Genomic DNA, 20,008 nt, shown 5'->3' with positions numbered 1-20,008 from the left:
TGTCATTTATTTTTTTAAAAAGAATAAGTGTTACCGTAAAGATACAACAGGCTATACTCGCGCACAGTGAGCCTTATAAAGGAAAAATATATATATATATATATATATATATATATATATATATATAAATGGTTAGAAAAACCTTACGGTCCTTTTATAATCAAATTAGCTCTTTACCCATGTAAACGTACACGTTCTGGACCAAAATATTCCAACAGGTTTACTAGCTAATGTCTCCGAACGAAGTTATTTAAGTGTAGCTTTTCGCGTATCTTCATCACCGCACATAGACATGTCTCATCAGCTATGAGCTGCGCGTGCTGAGATCGAGCCACTCAGGACATTTACGTCATCCTCGTCAATAAGATTACGTCAACAACAACAACAAAAAAAAACCACACACAAAATATTGTGAAATTACAATAATGCTCCTAATCAGCTGTGATGCGTTTGTGCACTGAGCCCTTCAGTAGTTTCAACGCCACCATAAAGTAAAGCGTGACGCTTTCCCCCAGGTTTCCATTGCAGAAGCTAAAGTACACTAGTGATCCAGTTCTATTTTTTCCTCGACAGCGAGATCGAATAGTATTTTAAACCAGCGTTTCTCAACCCTGCGGACCGGGTGTGTATGCTGGTTTTTTTGTCAAAGCCCATCATCTGTTGATCAATTAAGGTTGCTGAAAATGTGGTTAAGTTCTACCATAGTTGCGTGGTTACGTTTACTTCAACACAACGCACGTTTTACTATTTGCTGTCAGCAAACTCCATTCATTTCACACAGATGGCTTCAGGACTCCACACGCTCAGCACGAGGGAGCCACCTGCTTTCACCTGCCAGTTTGTAACTGAATCAATTAAACATATGTTCAGAATTGTCTGCCGTATAGTAGCTCACACAGAGCACAGTGAACGCTGGGATGTGAATATGGGACATTTATTTACAGGGCATACGTTGCTATTTCTTGCATAAGGTGGATTTAAGAGAGTGTATGGTGCTTCAATAGATGTATGTCTAATTAAGAACAATTACCAGCTCGTTACAATAGAGAGCTTGTTACTGCGGTTGGAACAAAAGCCAGCATACACAGGGGCGTTGAGAAACATTGTTTTAAACGATACAGCTGAAATACATGCAGTAGGAAACGCCGCAGTGTGTTAAGACTGCGTTCTAAGCAGATCTATGTCGCGACACGGAAATGTGACTTCCGCTTCATAAAGATTTGGATAAAACTCGCGCTGGCTTGTGTTTTGCAGAGGTCTCACGTAAGAAAAAGCGGTTTAAGGTTTGGCCCCGCAGAGAGGGTCGATAGAAGCTGTGGTTGTTCATTCAGTTGACAGGTGAGAAGTTGAGGGCAACGGAAAATTGCCCGTTGTTGTTCATTATGTCGTCCAAGTCTTCATCTTCTATGACCACTGTAAAAATAAAAAAAGAGAGATGAAAGGATTAGACCTAGTGCACGTAATGTCTTCAAATCGTTTAGCGTATGATTAGGCTACTGTTCATTTGGAGTGACTGTGTGCTCTCTACACCATTAATACAACCACTAAATAATTTATCATTCATGAATTAATCAATAGCCTACGATGAACAGATAGCATTAAAATAAAGTGCGGGTACCATTACTGATCTCTTGCTTCAACCCCTAATTATGAGATTGCTGCACCGACATAGAGCAGCACAATGCTGCTGTATGTGGTACTCTGAGCTACTCCGTGACCCGCCGCACTCACCTTTCTTTGAGCGTCCGATTAGTCCTAATTTTGGAGCCCGCTGTCTCCTCCGTGGAGAGTCGAAGCTTAGCTGACCGCCCAGCCCATTCCCCATGGCCTGCTCGTGGACCGGAGCGGGCTGCAGGGAACTCGCCGGCGGGAGAAGATCGGGTATGCCCGACATTCCGTACATCTCCGGTTCTGCTCGTGCGCTCGCGGTCTCTCCCTCGCTCTGCCTGTTCAGCAACGCTTTCTCTCCGTTCACGCTGTCCTCGTCGCTACTTCCGCAACAATACAGCATACAGAAGCTTGACTTCCAGCGGCCAAAAATAGACGAAATTCGTTTTTTATCACCACCTAAGGTTTAGAAGAAAGGAATGTTTAGATTGAAAACAGAGGACGCAATATCTTGTCAATAATTAACACACCATTTCAACGAGGTTAGCAAATATCCATTAGCCCACACTACCACTTTCGTTCGCCGCTGCCGATTGTCATCCCGGTATCAACATAGACTACCTGGCAACGCCTACGCAGACTTATCAAACCTATACAAATGTTAAACATTATTAAAAAGCACAGTAGATATCTGTTTTCGTGTATCGCCAAAATTATTCCCGACGACAGGGCAATACTAAGTTTCGAGGGCGCCGTCTAGCTATAGGCTAGAATAACAGCGTTAAGGATCTGCCTCAAGGTGCGACTTACGCAGACCGCCAACCTTGAATTTTTACATTATTTTTTACTTCGTTTGCCTTGTAGCTACATCGATAGGCAACATTTTGTTTCTTACCTGGTGGATAAACGGTCCTCTTCGGCGAAGAAAGTCTGCGCTACCCTCTTCTGTGTGTGCGATATTGTCGTCTATTTCATATGGCAATACCGTTTCAGGAAGTCCCGACCTCTTAAAGGAGTAGCAGCAGCGCCTGGTAAAAAAAAAAAAACCGTGACATGGGGATTTCCCCCACGCGTGTTTACTGACTGCGTCACGGTCCGAGCGCACGGCAGTGTACTTTCAAACCAGTTGTGTAGCATTCTCAGCTGCAGGCGTGGAAGGTTTCGGAAAAGGCCTCCCATTGTTCCGCTCTGATGTACTGAAAGGAACTTGGTTGACACTTTAACTTCCCGCTGTCTTCATCGTGATGTGAACAGATTGGCTTCTTTTCCCTTTTTTTTTTTAACCGGACCGGATATGCTCAGATCTGGCCACTGAAGCCAACAGTTGGCTCCCGCTGTGTTTCATATCACTGATTGATAGCTCAGTTTATTGATTGATTAATGGCACTGACTGGCCAGATATTTCGGTTTCGGTATTTTAATGATCACTGCTGTAGGCTGTATTGATTTCCTCATGATTATTACGTTTTATATTTATATGTTTTGGTTTGATGTTTTCTTAGCCATTAATTTGATCTTTTCAGGACATTTCAGGACATCAGATATTTATGTAGGCAGATGTTTTTTTTTTTTTAACAACTTATTTCTTATTCATAGAGAGCATTCATAGATATATAAAACATAGATTCTGATTATGTTATCATTTGTATCAAAGGGAGTATTAAATTGAAATTAAATTCGATTTCTGAGGTGAAGAGGAAGCTTTTTAAATGATGTAGAAAATTATTTGGGGCAATGTTCCCTACTGATTACCTCATCAGTGTGCCCCTCTAGTTGTTCCACACCAAACTCGGCAAACCATTTTTAAAAAAAATTGGAACTTGCTTTTCACACGGGGTCATTGCCATGCTGAAACAGGAAAGGGCCTTCCCCAAACTGTTACCACAAAGGTGGGAAGCACACAATTGTCTAGAGTGTCATTGCATGCCGTAGCATAAATATTTGCCTTCACTGGAACCAAGAGGCCTGCCCCAGGCCATTAAAAACGGCCCCATATCATTAGTCCTCCTCCACCTAACTTCACAGTTGGTACACACTGCGTTTGGGCAGGTAGCGTTCTCCTGGCATTCGCCCAAACCCAAGAATCGCCCACCAGTTTATTGTGTGGACGTGTGAATCTAAATTGTGTGTTTATACGAGCTCGAAAGGTAGAGAAGTTAATGTTCTTAAGGGCTGAGAGTCTGCGGTCATTCCGGTCATTTCTGTGGGGAAACCCTTAAAAACGCCAAACTCTCGGTGCTGTACAGGTATGCCAAGCAGATGGCATAACTGCCGCCACCCTCCAGTATAACAGCAGACACAGAATATGCAAGCAAGGCATTCAGTTTCCCTTCCCTTAGTAATGCTAGGCCTGTTGCGGCCGTGTAGGCCTCACCCTCACGCTGGAGAGCCTGAACCAGCTCAGCAGGCTGAGTATAGGCTCCAGGACGCCACGTCAGCAACAAAAACTGGTTTCCCCGTTACGTTGCAGGCATTTAGCAGACTGTCTTATCCAGAGCGATTTGCGCGGCTTTTACACACCATTTAGACAGATATATACTGAAGGAATGCACATTAAGTACCTTGCTCAAGGGGAACACTGGCAGAGTTGAACCTGTGACCTTTAGGTTACAAGACAAGTTCCTTAACCCTTTATACTACACTGCTGCCTGTGGCTGCCAGCTTTTCCTTTGGCTGCCCTACTGCATGCAATCAAGTATATATTAACATAGGCAGTTTCCGGCATCGCATATTTTAATACTATGACAATGGCAATCGTTTGTAAGATCAATTTTGCTGAAGGAATTTACGTACTGCGTCACCTTGCGCATGGTAAATGAGTTGCAGTTTCACGCCTACATTTGTCCAGAAGGGGGCGCAACAGAATTACTAATTGCAGGGTTGTATGGAGAGAAGTTCAAATCAAACGATGAGGTTCATGGGATTTTCTTCCTTTACATAGTTATAATTCCAGTGCCAGTTCTGCTAACACTTGTAACTATACTATTTATATATAATATTTATAGTGTTGCTGTCTTTTTGCGTGTACTAATTTTTTGATTTATTGTGTCAGTTCCAAAAAAAAATGTTTCATGTTAAAATGCAGATGAATTCTATACACAAAAAAATGTGTTCTTTTTAAAAATGTGAATTCTAAATATAGGTATGTTCTTGCATGCATGCACGCATGTGCACAAACACATACACATCATGTGCGCATAAGGCTGAGAATATAAGGAATGGTAAGTCTTTTATCCTTGATGTTACACAAGGGTTTTCTTTTTTTTGGGGGGGGGGGGGGGGGGGGGGGGGGGTGGCGGCGGCGGTGGCACTTTTTTGGCCAAAGAGTCACAGTCAAAGGCAAACAACAGCATGTTCAAGCACAGCCAGGTAATGGTTACCCTTTCTGGTCTCTGGATTTGAATATTTTGCCCGTACTCTTTTCAGATTAAGTGCATTCCTGCTCTGGACTCAATGGGGTTCATGGGCAGCTCTTATTTCCTACCTGGAAAGGATTCATTGTTCATCTACAATACGCTTCGTGCACAATAATTGACTGGCATATTGATCCATTTTGCTGGACCGAAAAAACAAAAAAACAAAAGATTATTTCCTGTGCAAGTGTTTGAAGAATAATAAATATAGTCACGCACATGATTCTTTGCCGTTTGGACATTGCCTGATAGATCCAGGTCCACTGGGACATTTTATAAATGAACAATGAACATTAGAGTTAAGGAGCCAAATATCACCACTGTAGAATTATCTGAAAAATATATTTTTGAGTTTGTGTGGTTTTAGAATGTTTTGCAGATGTGTGCTTTGTCTTTATATCCATCCATCCGTTCATTCATTATCTATACCCGCTTATCCTGAGCAGGGTCGCGAGGGGTGCTGGAGCCTATCCCAGCGTGCATTGGGCGAGAGGCAGGAATACACGCTGGACAGGCCGCCAAACTATTGCAGTTTATCTTTATATATATATATATAAAATAAAAAACACTACATTTCCTGAGTCAGTCAATGAAACCGAAAGAAAACGCTATAAAAACATGGGTTACCTTACAGAGAGCTGCCTGTCTGAGCGATTTTTGCCCAACTTCTTTGTCTGTGTGAGCCGCTGGGTCACCTAGCCCAAAGCAAATCAACATTCACCATTTTATTATTTTTTCTTTTTTGTGGGTGGGTTTATCTTAGTATTTCTCATTCTACATGGCCCCCTTTCCTTCCACACACAGTAACACACATCATGCTGCTCGAGAAGGGAATCAAAGTTTTTTTCTTCTTCTCTATATTAAAATCTATAAACTTCGAAGTTTTCATTCCTGTATGCGTAACACCACCCCAGACTAATCTACAGTCCTCCGATCCGTATCCTAAATCGGTCTAGCATAGCAAAACACTGATCTAAGTTAACCCAGTCCCCAAGTTTTTTTTGAACTATTCTTTCAGAATGTGGGTTTGCACACATTTCTGGGGGGGTTTTTTTGTTTGTTTTTTGAACATTGTGAATTGTACTCAGTTATGGCTGGACATCTCATGACGCATTTTCTGCCTAATCTCATGACTGCTTCAAGGTCCACTTGTCTGATGATGTTATGCTTGTTGGCGTTATGAGTTTTTTGCAGGCATTGTTGTGTTTATGCCCAGACCTGCTGTCTTCTGTCCGCAATCTAAAGACAACAGTTTCCTGTAGGGTCTCTGCGTCCTCGGGCCTCATAACTGGCATCTGTGCAGATAGAGAGAGGAGTTATGAGGCGCTGGGGTCGACTGTGAGCTCAGCTTTCCGTCATCTAAGTGTTATGGCATTTGAACTTTGAGAATTGCCTTTCCTGAACAGTAGTGATGTAACATGGCGAAGTGGACTTAATGTTGTTTTGCTCGGGAGCTCTGTCAACAAAGTGTGAAACAGAGGCCACAAATAAATGTTTTTTTTCTGGACTTTATTAAATGCTGTGGTTCAATTACAGCGTTATTTGCTGAGGTTTAAACCTTGTGCTTTTAAATATTTAAACTTCAGGTTTAAACCCCTAGACTACGGAACTGCATTGCAACAGCAGCAGCTATCGGAATCTGTGAAATATGGATGAGCTGTTACAGTTATAATGCGGTTCTTCTGTCTCTAGAGTTTTAAATCTGAGATTTAAACTCAATCTAAGCACACTGCAGTTGACCCCATAACCTCTGGATTCCTGTCACGATTGAATATCAGTAAACGTATATGTAACGGAGCCAATTCGGAGGCTGATCCATCGTCTCGTGTTAGTAAGGGGGGACATTTTAAATATGGATATGGGAGGCAGGACCTTCCTTCTTTGGCTCGCTGAAGAATAAAGAATGCATGTTTTTTTTTTTTTTTTTTTTTTTTTTTTCTCCACAGTTATGACTTTCTTTCACATTGTTTAGATTAGACAAAGGCACACAGTCTCCTTCCTCACAGTTCAAGACCTAAGGAATTTTCTGGGGAAAAAAAAAAAAAAACGCCAACAAACTTCTCAAACGTGTCCTGGCAAATATGGATCAGGGTTAGACGGGAGCTGCCACAGTCACACTGGGGGGGTGGTTGTGTGATCTGTTGTTTGGGGGTGGGGGGTGGTTATCTTGGTTATAAGAAGCAGAAGAAACAGGTACCACTTTCACTGCCACTCTTACATGCGACAAAGGACAAAAGCACAGCAGTGATCCAGATCGTCAAGGACTTCAGCCAGCATGTCCAAACTCTTCTGCCTGAGCCTTCTGTTCCTCCTGGTCATTACCTGGTGCAGCTCCGCAGGTAAAACCCTCACCTGTGAGACATAGGTAGCAGGATTTTTTAGAAATGTTTCCCCGACATCCACAAAGAAGAATTTTAAGCCAATCGGACACAGATTTTTACTTTTATTTTTCTTTACTTTTCTTTTCTGAGTCAAACCCATGATTCATCTTCGCTGTGAAAGTATTGAAGTTTGTTGTAGGTTGCCACAGCAGCATGGTGTTTCAATGCCACTGGTTTATTAACAAATCTGTTAATTTCCTCCTAGAATGTACCATTTCATTTTCATTTTTGAGCTGATCATTTGTAAAGCAACCACCAAACACCTCTTTACCTTGTCTCTGCCCAGTCGAATCCCGTCGACGGATCTGGCAGGCTCAACCGCAAAATGAATGCAAGTGCAAAGGTGAGCACGCTGGTAAAATTGATTTTGGTTTTTGAGCCGTACAAATAATTATTTTCTGATATCTTTGAGTTTGTTTGACACCGTAAAATGTGGTAACAGGTTGTGGTGAATAAAACGTGTTTATAGCCAAAGAATAAAATTGCATGAAATAAGAATTTTGTTTTGAGTGGTCAGTAATCAGTAATTATTCAGTATTTCATGTTTTTCAAAACAGTCCTTGAGCCAGGTGTAGTGTGTGTTTTCTGTACTTTGAAAGAGAGGCATTGTTCAGAGGATAACAATGCATTTTGGGCAATAAAGCTTTTCTCTTTTCGTCAGAAATTCAAAATAAGTTTCATGAACTGAGGAAGCAGGGGCTTCAGCCCGTTCACAGGAAAGCAACCCACCAAAATAAGACATGCTGTTTGCAATCCCATGTTTATTATTATTATTATTATTATTAGTAGTAGTAGTAGTAGTAGTAGTAGTAGTATTAAATAAGACATGCAGTTTGCAATCCCATGTGCATTATTATTATTGTTGTTGTTGTTGTTGTTGTTAGAGGGTTTTGAATTTGCACAGACTGTTCAAATCTTGCAGATATGGGTGCAGACCCATTAGGTCATTTAGTTGCTGTGGATGATGGTGACCCGAAGACCAGGCAAAAGTAGAAAAGTTCAGCAACAGAAAGAACACAGCTACAGGGATTATCGGGTGGATTTTATTGTTCATTGTTTGTGCCCTCTCTCTCTCTCCCTCCCTCTCTCCCTCTATACAGTTGCGTCCAATAAGACACTGATCTGTATGAGGAAAGGCATGCCACGATCCCAAGAGCAGAAACGGGATGCTCTGAAATGCCTGTGCAAGAAGCATCGCTACGGTACGTTACTGCACCTGCTGGAATAGAGTAGGTACTGCAAGTGCATTGCGCTGACCTCGAAGTGCTGCACGTGCTCAGTGTAGAGGGGCAGCTGCCTCGAGAGAGAGAGAATTAGCTGCCACCGATGTGTCCTGGCCACCTTAACTTGAAATCTGCCTGTCTGTCTGTTTGTCTGTCTGTGCACAGAGCGAAAGATGAATGGACAACTTCGAAAGACCTGCAAGAACATATATAGAGATATTTCCATCCCTCTCACGCTGGCTTGAAGACGACTCTCACTAGGCGATGGTTGGGGGCGGGGGGGTTGTTCACACCGGTGGTTTCATTTTTCATCACATTTCCGCTTTCTTTCGTTTTCTCTCTCACTCCACTAAATTCCATCGCGACCCTTGTTGCGACGTGTCCTCCTTACTCCCGCATTTACGGGGGTGCTGTGAGAACGCGGCATTCTTTTTGATTTGAGAACACTTTAAACGGGACTCGAGACTGTGGGAGAAAGACTCGCCTCGCCCCCTCCTGAACCCAACACTGACCACAGCACTTGCGAAATCATCGGCTGGTGATTATAAACAGTTTGTGCAGCATTGGCCAATGACTGGCTCCCAAATAAGTCGCTTTGCGGTGTACGGCAGTGTAGAATCATTGGCTTCTAATCATAATGGCTTGTGCAGCAGCGTGCAGTGATTGGCTAGACATTAAACAGCTCATACGTGATTGGCTATGGAATATATATAAAAGCTTGATGAGGCATCGTGGGAGTGCTAATTGCAACAATGCTAAATGACGTTTATACTCGCTTCATCGCTGCACTCCAGGGCTTTTACGTGCCAAGTCTTGTGTGTAAATGAGATTGTCACGAGGCAAATATCGCATAATCTGTATAATCCAAATATTTTTCAATAAAAACATTTATATTAATCATTAAAAAACATTATCGGTTTTTAATGATTAAATATCTACAGGCGTGGTATGCTTTATTTGTGTCCTGTTATCGGTTTGTGTTCATTTGAAGAATGACTGGTGTCATCGGCTTTAATATTAACGATACTACTATTATCAGATCAATTATCTGAGCCATATTCATTCCATTGTGAGGTGCCCTGGTTAAAAATGCAACACACTTTCACTTTAAAATACCCCCCCCCCCCCCCCCCCCCCCATGCAACACACTTTCACTTTAAAATACCCCCCCCCCCCCCCAAATAACCCTTATCCCTTATCTGCCTCCATCCTTAACCCTCTTCATTTCATCTTGGTGACACTGTTTACTGTCAACATGGGGATGGAAGGGGGGGGGGGGGGGGGGGGGGGGGGGGGGTGGTGGTTGATCTTACATCTGATCTAGACTGTTTACATACCGGCTGTGGCCTTGGTCTGATGTTCATCTTTCCCGATGCCTTCCTGGCAAAACATCTCTCTGGTTTCTCCAGGAGAAAATGTAACCTGCACAGCGTCTTGAGGTTAGGAAGGGTCGGAGGAGGTCACCCTGGGGCAATGCTGATCATTTCCTCTGTCCTTCCTTGGGTCCAGGTGTGATAAGTGTGATTTAATTGGCTGAAAGAATTGTTCTCTGCCTCTTCACATCAGCTGATGTGTGGTGAGCGTTTTGGCGCAAAATGGCTGCCGTGCATCACCCAGGTGGGTGCTGATTATTGGTGGTGGTTGAGAAGTTTTCCCCTCATCACTGTAAAGTGCTTTGAGTGTGACAAAAGCACTATATAAATGTAATTAATTCATTATTATTAATAATAATAATAATAATAATAATAATAATAAATCAATTTTAATCTGTTGGTAAAGGAGATTACATCCAGAGATAATTAGGAACCTACACTGGTAAGGCATCATAAAAACAACCTGGACCAGGCCACAGTATCCGCAAGTCAGCACCATGCTCCTCGACGCCCTTCATGGGAACTGAGGCCAGCCGTGTTTACCCCCCGGGAAAGGGCTGTTTGCACTATAAACACAACCCAGCGCGCGAGAGGAGGAACACGCCAGGCCGGTTATTTGAGCGGACAGACAGAGCGCCCCCCCCCCCCCCCGGCGCTGGGCTCACTCGACTCGGCTCCCAGGCGACAGCTCCTTCCCTCCGTCAGTCTGGTCTGTCTCTCCGGTCCGGACTGCAGAACAGCTGGACCCCAATCGGCCCTTCACACGGGACACGGATCCAGGCTGACCTCTTCCACAGGTAGGAGTCCCGTCGCCAGTGAGCTCCACTGACAGGTATGTTTCCGTGGTTGTGTTTAAAAAAATTTTTTTTTTAAATTAAAAAAAAAACCAGGACGATGGGTTCTCTTGGTTTTATCTTTTCTGACAACTTTACTAATCTACTGTGTTATCTTACTTGGAAGGTGTAGCTTCCTTGAAAGCATTAACCATTTGAAGAGTAGGTTTTTTGGAATTTTTTTTTTTCCAAAATTCTAAGTTAGTGTTCTAGAACTCTAAATTGCATTTCGGTTACTTGTAATGATTGTTACATCAGCATTAGAATGTTCATTTAGCAACGATCTAATCACATATTTGTTATCATTACACCTTGACTCACTGAAAGGGGATGTCTGCGTATGGCTGTTTACTCAGTCTGCACTTTGAGACAGCTGACAGCCTCCTGCCTCTTGAGGACTAAGCACCAGACAGTATGTTGCCGTCTATGCCTGAATCTCGCTGAGGCACCAATATATCTGGAGTTAAAGGTGGAGCGTGTACCCACAAAAACGGCAGAGGCCCAAGCACAGAACCTTGTGGAACACCAGTTTCCACATCGCCCAATCAGCACTTAAAATTTATTATTATTATTATTATTATTATCTACCCTATATAGCACCTTTACAGAGCCTAAACGGGGTAGGAGTTTTAGCTTGGACTGCAGGTTAGACACTAGGCGGTCTCCCTCTGGCCACAGGGTGGAATGGAGAGAGACGTGGAGCTGCAGCAGCCGCTGGTGGTTCAGTCGCAGCCGGGGGGAGCGCCGGAGCCCGGGCAGTGGAGCACCGGACTGTGCGACTGCTGCAGCGACGTCGGCGACTGTGAGTCCCCTGCCTCTGAGTCGAGTGTCTGTGTTTCTGTCTGTGATTCTGTCTGTCAGCTGGGCTCTTCGATTTCTGTTTCTGTCTGTGATTCTACCCAGCTGGGCCCTTCAATTCCTGTCTGTGATTCTACCCACCTGGGCCCTTCCGTTTGTGTTTGTGTCTGTGATTCTACCCACTTGAGCCCTTCCATTTCTGTTTCTGTCTGTGATTCTACCTAGCTGGGCCCTTCCGTTTGTGTTTGTGTCTGTGATTCTACCCACCTGGGCCCTTCTGTTTGTGTTTGTGTCTGTGATTCTACCCACCTGGGCCCTTCCATTTCTGTTTCTGTCTGTGATTCTACCCAGCTGGGCCCTTCCGTTTGCGTTTCTGTCTGTGATTCTACCCACCTGGGCCCTTCCATTTCTGTTTCTGTCTGTGATTCTACTCAGCTGTGCCCTTCCATTTCTGTTTGTGTCTGTGATTCTACCCAGCTGGGCCCTTCCATTTGTGTCTGTGTCTGTGATTCTACCCACCTGGGCCCTTCCATTTCTGTTTCTGTCTGTGATTCTACTCAGCTGTGCCCTTCCATTTCTGTTTGTGTCTGTGATTCTACCCACCTGGGCCCTTCTGTTTGTGTTTCTGTCTGTGATTCTACCCACCTGGGCCCTTCCGCTTGAGTTTGTGTCTTAACTGCATGTTTATATCTATGGCTCAGATCTATGTCAGCATATTTCCTGTTGTTCTTGTCTGGGTTAGTCAACCTGCACCTTTCTATCTGTCTGTCTGTCTCTTTTTGTGTTTGTCTGTATGATTTTGCTTAACTGTATGTATTTGTTTGCCTTTGTGTTATGTCTATTTGTATAAATACATAAACGTTTGTGTCTGTGTGTGTTTGTGTGTGTGTGCATGCTTGTGCGCACGTGTGTGTGCGTGTGTGTCTGCGCATGTGTGCGTGCCTGGCTGTTAATTTCATCTTGCCCTGTGTGGGTGTGTTTTGATTTCTCTCTCTCTCTTTCTCTCTCTCTCCCTCTCCCTCTCTCTGTCATTCTCTCTCTCTCATTCACTCCCTCCCTCCCTCTCTCTCTCTCTCTCTCTCCCTCCCTCCCTCCCTCTCCAGGCTGTTTTGCTCTCTGGTGCCTCCCGGTGTTCGTCTGCAAGACCACGGGTGCCGTGGGGGCGTGTCCGTGCCTGCCGCTGCTGGACTGCGTGGGGTGCGTCCCGTCCGCGTCCCTGGCCATGCGGGCCACCGTACGTGCGCGGTACGGCATCAAGGTAACACTCCGCGGGCGTTTCGCCCACCTGTTAACGCTTCCGGAATGTCCAGGATGTTCCGGAATCCTAAGCGTCGACGCCTCGCAGAAACAACCGTTTGTAGACAGTAGGGGATGTGTGGATAAAGGGAAGCGATAAACTCCAATTTCATATCCGCTCTAATTCAGAGAGATAATCTGAGATTGCAGGCGACCTTTCACATGTGCAGAGCGGGATTTAGTCGTCAGGTATGCCCGGTCTTACTTTGTCTTCTTATTGCCTTATTTTTGCATTTATTTTTGCAGTCAACAAAATGATAAAAATGAAAATAAATCAGGATATTAAAAACATGAAACACAAAAAGAGATAAAGTAGGGGGTGGACTCTTTGAACTCTTTTGACCTTGCAGGTGGAGTACTCAGCTAAAGCACTGTCTCATCAATCATAATCAAGTTCTGTGAATTGGAATTACATCTTTGTTTAATTAAATTGTTTAACCAGAAGAGAACATGTTCCTTTTTTTCAATGACACCCTGGAAGAGAGAGAGAGAACAGGGGTAGTTTTTTTTTTTTTTTCCGGGGCGCGGGGGGGGGGGGGGGGGGGGGGGTCTAAGGGGCTTGCTCCAGTGCACAACGGCAGAGTTCTTTCCTTTTGTGTTGGGACCCAACTTCTCTAGATACCAGTCAGCATCCCTATATGCCCACCACAGGCTCGAATCATCAGCTCTACAGCTGTCAAAAGTCGAATGTGCAACAGCGCCACCTCTGGTAGGCTAAGTGCCTGCCGCAGTCCTCTCCTAGGTCCTCGCGTGACCCGGAAATCGATCGGTGTCGGCCGTCTTTAAGAACATTCCAATCCGTTTAACCGCTTTTTTTTCTTCTTTTCAATATACCCTTGAACATGGTTCTGAATTCTTAATTCCGGTGAAATTCGAATACCGTTGGTAATAGGTCAACTATTGCGGCGTGTATTCTGCGGAAGTCCTGGGTACGTGATGGAGGAATGCACTGGAAAGAGGAAACGCTTAATAGCCTGCACACTTTTCAGTGTTCGGTCAATTAGCCGCGGAGCTGCGTGCATCTGAACTGCTGACAGTCACCGCCATCGCCTCCTCGTTGCGCAAGTAGGCTATCAGGCGGTTGGATCTGCAGTTTACCAGCTTGCTCATATCGTCTTCACGCGCGGAGAGTGATGCGATCGCGAGTATAAAATATGGGTAGCGCGGTAAGCACAGCGTCACTGAACGCCCCCATACGGTACCACAACAGGCAATGTTTATCATGGGTACGAAGGACCAGAGAGATTTCAGAGTGATAGGGAAAGTCACGACTCACAACAACGCTGTAGGGTCACGTCGGTTGTGACAAAGACATAGACGGTTGCACTTTTGCGTCCAGCCTTTAATTAAACCCCCACCAACCTGAATTGTGGTTCTAATTAAACTCCAGTTACCGGGATCACAACTTTAATTAAGCTATAATGACCTGCATGACAACTCTGAGTAAACTCTAATGACCTGAATCGCAGCTATAATTAAACTGTAGCCTAGCCACCTCCATCACAGCTCCAATTAAACCCCAGAAGTCGCGATCGCCATTCTAATTAGGCTACAGTGACCTGGATCGTAGAGCTAATTGAAAACATAAACTGTAATAACCTAACTCACAGTTCCAGTTGAGCTCTAAAACCCCATGGATCACAGCTGTAATTTTAAAATCTAACGACCTCGATCGCGGAGTAATTACACTCTAACGACTTGATCCACACCTCCAGTTAAACTCCAGTGACTAGAGAGGAGATTTTACTCCCTCCGAATACGTTTAAACAGTCTTCAACTGAAGACCGTGATACATTACTCCGGGTAGCGAACAAGAAACCATTTGCACGTGAAATAACCCGCATGGCCTTGCCTGTCCACAGAGCGGTCTGCAGTTTGACTATCAGATTCAGCAACAGAAGCAACTGGTCAGTTTGAAGATCAGATTTAGCAACAGAAGCAACCGGTCAGTTTGACTATCAGATTTAGCAATGGAAGCAACCGGTCAGTTTGACTATCAGATTTAGCAATGGAAGCAACCGGTCAGTTTGACTATCAGATTTAGCAATGGAAGCAACCGGTCAGTTTGACTATCAGATTTAGCAACGGAAGCAACTTGCCAGCTTGACTATCAGATTTAGCAATGGAAGCAACCGGTCAGTTTGACTATCAGATTTAGGCAACGGAAGCAACTGGTCATTACTGTGGACTCTTCCTAAAATGTCACCTATTGCCATTGCTCCTTCTTGCGCACTGAAAGCACCCCTACCCAGATCACGCAAAATATTCTCAAAATGTTGCTGCAATGTTGTGGCAATGTTACAGCATTGAGAAAACAGCATTCCAGTGACCGTTGTGAGAACATTTTGTGTTCGCTGGCTGCTGACCAGAGCGGTCTGTCTTGCGAGCTGAGCTCGGGAAACCTCTGAGGACCAAAACTCTCCCTCCCTGGGGTTAAGGAGGATGTGCCCCATGGCCAGGGTTCGATTATGGGCCATGGGGCACATCCTCGCACCGAAAGGCAAGCGTTTTGGCTGGGCTGGTAGGTCAAAGGCGGCTTATTTTCAGGTATTTCCAGTATAACAATGGCATGATTGTCACGGGTTTTCCACGGCATTAATTTGATACGCTTCAGTGCTCTTGTGTTGGAACAAGACTCTTTCAAAGAACTGTCATTCAGCCACTGTGGGGTGGGCGTGGGGTTGGGTTGGGTTGGGTGAGGTGGGGGTGGGGAGAGCAAGGAGTACAGAAATCATGTTTTAACTTGAATTCTTATTTGCAGGTTAGTGTTTCCTTCTCGTACAATGGATATGCGACCTTTTTTTTTAAGTCAGCACAAACACGACCGCTCGGTAAAAAAAAAAAATACGTTGTCACAGAGTTGCATGACCCTTGTGCTCATAAACTGGCTAAACCAGCTGAGCAGCGTATCAACGTACACACCACTATTTAACAGAATTATATGATTACTGGCAGCGCAGAACACTACTGGTTTTTTCGGCCTTTGAAATGAGTTTATTTGATCTGTTCTGAAAACGTATATTTATGCTATTTTTATTCCTGTTGCTGGAATGACGATGATCAGCCGGGCCGAATCGGAAGGAAAAAATTCGCCTCTGGCTTTTACCGCTTTCACCGTTCCACCACGACCAGCCCTACACGCCAAGGCTTACGTTGTCAGGGGTGTGAGCAGACGGGAAGGCAAGGGAGATCGCGATCGCCAGGAATCGAGATTGTCATCGGGCAGGATTACCAGAAGGCTCAGCGTGGCCGTGATGATGATGATGATGAGGATTCTCTGCATTCTCTGTGTATATTCCCTGCTCTTCAGGACGACTTGTGTTTTACACGCACTACCGTCTTTTCACATCTGCAGCCGGGGCCCTGTTTCACGAAGCAGAGTAACTGAGTCAGCTGGATAGCTGCGCTGAGTAAAACCCGGAACCCTCCCAAATCTGGAACGTGGGCTGGAGTTAAAAAAAAAGCGCTGTTCCTGGTTTTGATTTGATTTGATTTGATTTGATTTGATTTGATTTGATTTGATTTGATTTAATTTAATTTAATTTAATTTAATTTAATTTAATTTAATTTAATTTAATTTAATTTAATTTAATTTAATTTAATTTGATTTGATTTGATTTGATTTGATTTGATTTGATTTGATTTGATTTGATTATTTGTACTCATCATATAAAAATTACAAAATAGCACAAATACACTTACTTAAAACAATACTAAAAGGAGGACTACTGTAAAAAGTGAGATGTTAAAATGAGAAACAATTCGTAAAGCATTGAGTGCTGCAAGGATTACCCATTAAGCCAGCAATAGCTGGCTCATTTTCAACGGGGTCCTAGACTGGACTGACGTAACTAAATATACAAATCTGGACCTCTACATTTAAAAATGTCCACAATACAAAGACACGCACGCACGCACGCACGCACGCACACACGCACACACACATCAACGCATCAACAACAACAGTCAACAAGGATCACTGGGCAAGGAGAAAGTGCTTTAAACGATATTTAAATGCAATATTTTTTTTTTAACGCCGTGCAATTGTCCACCTGATTCGGGAATCCTGCTTTGTAAAACAGGGCCTGGGCGGGGGGGTGGGGGGGGGGGGGGCGCATTTTCAGGAGGCAGGCTTGCTGAGCTGGCCGTGTGACTGCACCCGTGAAATCCAGTCCGCTGAGTGAAAGCTGGAACATCTCTTTTTTAATGCAGTCCTTAACCCAGATTTTTGCCAGGCTCCAGGTTTTACTCGGTGCAGTTATCCAGCTAACTCTGTAATCCTGCTTTGTGAAACAGGGCCCAGGGGGTCATAGTCAAACCTGTCTGCCATACATACACTGTATTGGCCTGTGCCTTGTTGTGCATAGCATGGAGGTAGATCGAGCTGTCTTATGTTGTTCCACAGTATGCTTTGCAGTGCTGTGCTGTGCTGTGCTGTGCTTTGCTGTGCTGTGCTGTGCTGTGCTGTGTCTTATGTTTTAATGTAGAGCTGACTGTGCAATTCCCCTGTTTTTTCTCTGCGCCAGGGCAATGTCTGGAGCGACTGTTTCTATGGCTGCTGTTGCTATGCCCTGTCCTGGTGTCAGATCTCTCGCGAGATGAAGCGCCGCGCACTCCTTCCCTAAACTTCAGGAGAAGGGTTCAAGCTACACTCTGCCACGACCTCTCCCCTTAATACGCCCCCCCCTCCTCCCTCCACCCCCCTACAGCCCTTACCTGTCCAAGCCCCTACACCTTCCTCCCACCCTACCTGAGTTTTCTGAAGTGTCTCCTTATTACAGCGTTTTACCTTGAAGCTGATATCTACTAAGAATCATCACACGAATGATAAACGTATTATTATAATTGTTTTGTACTTTTCTAATTAAAACATCATCTGTCCTGCTGGCACGTCTTCTTGCACTTTGCATGTCTCCAAGGACATTTGTCTCCTGAAAGCTGTAACAAAAAAAAATAAATAAATAAATAAATAAATAAAAAGATTAGATATTGGGACCCTGGGCGACAACTCCATGGGAATGCCTGGGAATACAGATTGGTCGCCGTACGGGAATGAGGCCAGCCGAGACGTGACGGAATTTAAAAGAGGAATGCAGAGGGAGGGTGAGAGAGGGGGGAGGGGCGAGAGAGGTGTGGGATGCAGTGAGGAGGTGATATATGAGGGCTTTCATCCGTGTCACAGGTTGGCCCGGAAACCGTGGAGTGGCGGGTTTGGCGGGTTTGGTCGCTTGGGGCTTCTCATTTCCACCGTCTTTAATTTTCACCGGATGCCGATTTAATTTATCTATTTCTTTTTATTTATTTTCGGCAATTCGCAGTGTGTTTCTATCAGAATCAGAATCAGAATCAGGTTTATTGCCAAGTAGGTTTACACATACAAGGAATTTGTTTTGGTCAGGTGGTGCATAACAGTGAACATAAAATAAGATAAATAAAGTAAGATAAACATAGTGCAGTAAAAAACATAACAGACATAACATAAACATAGTGCAAACGGTAAACATCGCTTTCACGCTAGCGGTGATGCGCCCACCCGCCGAGGGTTTGACACTGACTGTCGAGTCTGTGCGTGAGGATGCTGACGTTGGCTCTCTGCTCCATCGTTCGTCTGTTTGGCGTTAGCCTGATTCCAGGGCTGAAAGGTTTTTGCGTTCTCATCCGTTTCCTGCGCGCGGCTCTTAAAAATCGGACCAAACAAAATAAGAAATCTGACCGACTATACCACATCGCTGCTGAACCTTTTCCTCTGGAACACCACTTTTATTACTGGACCTGCAGCTAACATTACTAGGACTACCATAATAATATTAATAAAGTCCCATCAGTTGACTGTATTCGATAAACTGTCAAATTCCATTGGCTGGTGGCACTAGATAGACAGTCAAATTCCATTTGTTGGTGCCATTGGTGTGTACGCATTCTAGCAATAGTAAGTGTACAGATAACGTCATGGCTTTAGACTCAGACTGGAGGCCATTATTTACCTGTTTTGGCCTTTGTCACAGCCTTAGGGTCAAAATGTCAGTCTCCTTTTCATTTATGCCAAAGAAAATGGCGACTTGGCCTTAGAACTCCGGTAGTGTCAGTTATAGTTACGAAGACAGCTTTGTTGTGCAATACTCTCCCTTCAGAATGTGTTTTTTTTCTCAGAAACTGGGGTCACTCAAGGTTACATCCTTGGACCGCTGATTTTTATCTGCACATCAATGGCATAAACTTAACCCTTTCATGCCTTCTGTTTCTATACTCAGAAACTGCCGCTTAAAAGCAAAGAAAATGGAGGACAGATTGTGGGTACCAATGACCTTACCAACATTAACAAGTCGATGTCTGACAATTAAATATTTCTCTGTTTTGATTAGACGGACTCTGCATGGCAACAGAGATAATTTTTTTTAGAAAAATCTAAATTATTGTTTTTTGTTTAATGGAGTAAGGGTAAAGGAAAATGTTCTGTTACAATATTTAGGATGTAAATTAGATTGCATTGTATCAGGTGGACACCTTACCTTGGATGTCATTGAAAAGGTTAATTCAATGATTGCCTTGACAAAGTGACCAAAATGATGACACAGTGTTATGACAGTGCCTTACCAAATAACTCAAAGACAGAATTCAAACAGCACAAAATGAACTTAGAATCCCTCTTGCACTGCCCGAGGTTTATCATTTAAGGAGGTTAAACTTGCTGCCACTTCTGTAAATACAGAGAAAACAGAACTTTCATTGTGCGGAGAAAACTGGTCCCGAATTTGTAAAGCTGCGCAGTTCAGCTCACTGTTCCATTTCTCTCCGGTTAAACGTGTATCTGTGCAACACGTATAAATTCTCTTTGAGATACTCACAGCCATAAAGCACAAACCGGCATTAAGAACGCTGCATAACTGTAGCATAGCGGGGGAACGCATTCAAAAATACTGGTGCGGACAAACTGAATACGTTTTACCAACGGAAAGAAGGTCCACTAACTCTCTGGGGAGTTTCAGGGGCAAAGTAAGACACTGGCCGCTGAGCAAAGTAGGAAGAGCTTGTTTTATTTTGTGTTTAAAAAAAAAAAATAGATTTATGTATTAATTTCACGCT

The 20,008-nt window shown here is 44.0% G+C and overlaps 1 protein-coding gene and 1 long non-coding RNA gene across 4 annotated transcripts; one reads left to right on the top strand and one right to left on the bottom strand.

The window, feature by feature from the left end:
- Positions 1-1,765: 1,765 nt before the first annotated feature.
- Positions 1,766-2,738, bottom strand: LOC118223294. The gene is made up of 3 exons (XR_004764422.1): positions 2,724-2,738; positions 2,504-2,636; positions 1,766-2,067 (listed from the first exon to the last, which is right to left on the bottom strand). It is a non-coding gene; the product is annotated as an uncharacterized LOC118223294 (long non-coding RNA).
- Positions 2,739-10,693: 7,955 nt separating this feature from the next.
- LOC118222849 (placenta-specific gene 8 protein-like) lies at positions 10,694-18,221 on the top strand. Of its 3 annotated transcripts, none has more exons than XM_035408745.1 (4): positions 10,694-10,795; positions 11,510-11,633; positions 12,733-12,887; positions 17,452-18,221. In XM_035408745.1, exons 2-4 carry the CDS (start codon positions 11,516-11,518, stop codon positions 17,548-17,550), a joined length of 372 nt encoding a protein of 123 aa, XP_035264636.1. In that variant the 5' UTR covers positions 10,694-10,795; positions 11,510-11,515; the 3' UTR covers positions 17,551-18,221. The 3 variants fall into 3 exon arrangements, with proteins under 3 accessions (XP_035264636.1, XP_035264634.1, XP_035264635.1); XM_035408743.1 differs by having other exon boundaries at positions 10,694-10,830; positions 17,452-18,220; XM_035408744.1 differs by lacking the exon at positions 10,694-10,795 and having other exon boundaries at positions 11,459-11,633; positions 17,452-18,220.
- The last annotated feature ends 1,787 nt before the right edge of the window (positions 18,222-20,008 follow it).

This window comes from Anguilla anguilla, chromosome 3, assembly GCF_013347855.1.
Source record: "Anguilla anguilla isolate fAngAng1 chromosome 3, fAngAng1.pri, whole genome shotgun sequence".
Classification (NCBI taxonomy): Eukaryota; Metazoa; Chordata; class Actinopteri; order Anguilliformes; family Anguillidae; genus Anguilla; species Anguilla anguilla.
The sequence above is the reverse complement of the archived record's forward strand: the minus strand, read 5'-3'. Positions and strand labels throughout refer to the sequence as shown.

Bases quoted from the DNA above. Each gene is read 5' to 3' on its own strand.
- LOC118222849 (XM_035408745.1), top strand. From the start codon at position 11,516: ATGGAGAGAGACGTGGAGCTGCAGCAGCCGCTGGTGGTTCAGTCGCAG. The intron at 11,634-12,732 runs GTGAGTCCCCTG...CTCCCTCTCCAG, and splicing joins CTGCAGCGACGTCGGCGACT to GCTGTTTTGCTCTCTGGTGC. The intron at 12,888-17,451 runs GTAACACTCCGC...TCTCTGCGCCAG, and splicing joins GTGCGCGGTACGGCATCAAG to GGCAATGTCTGGAGCGACTG.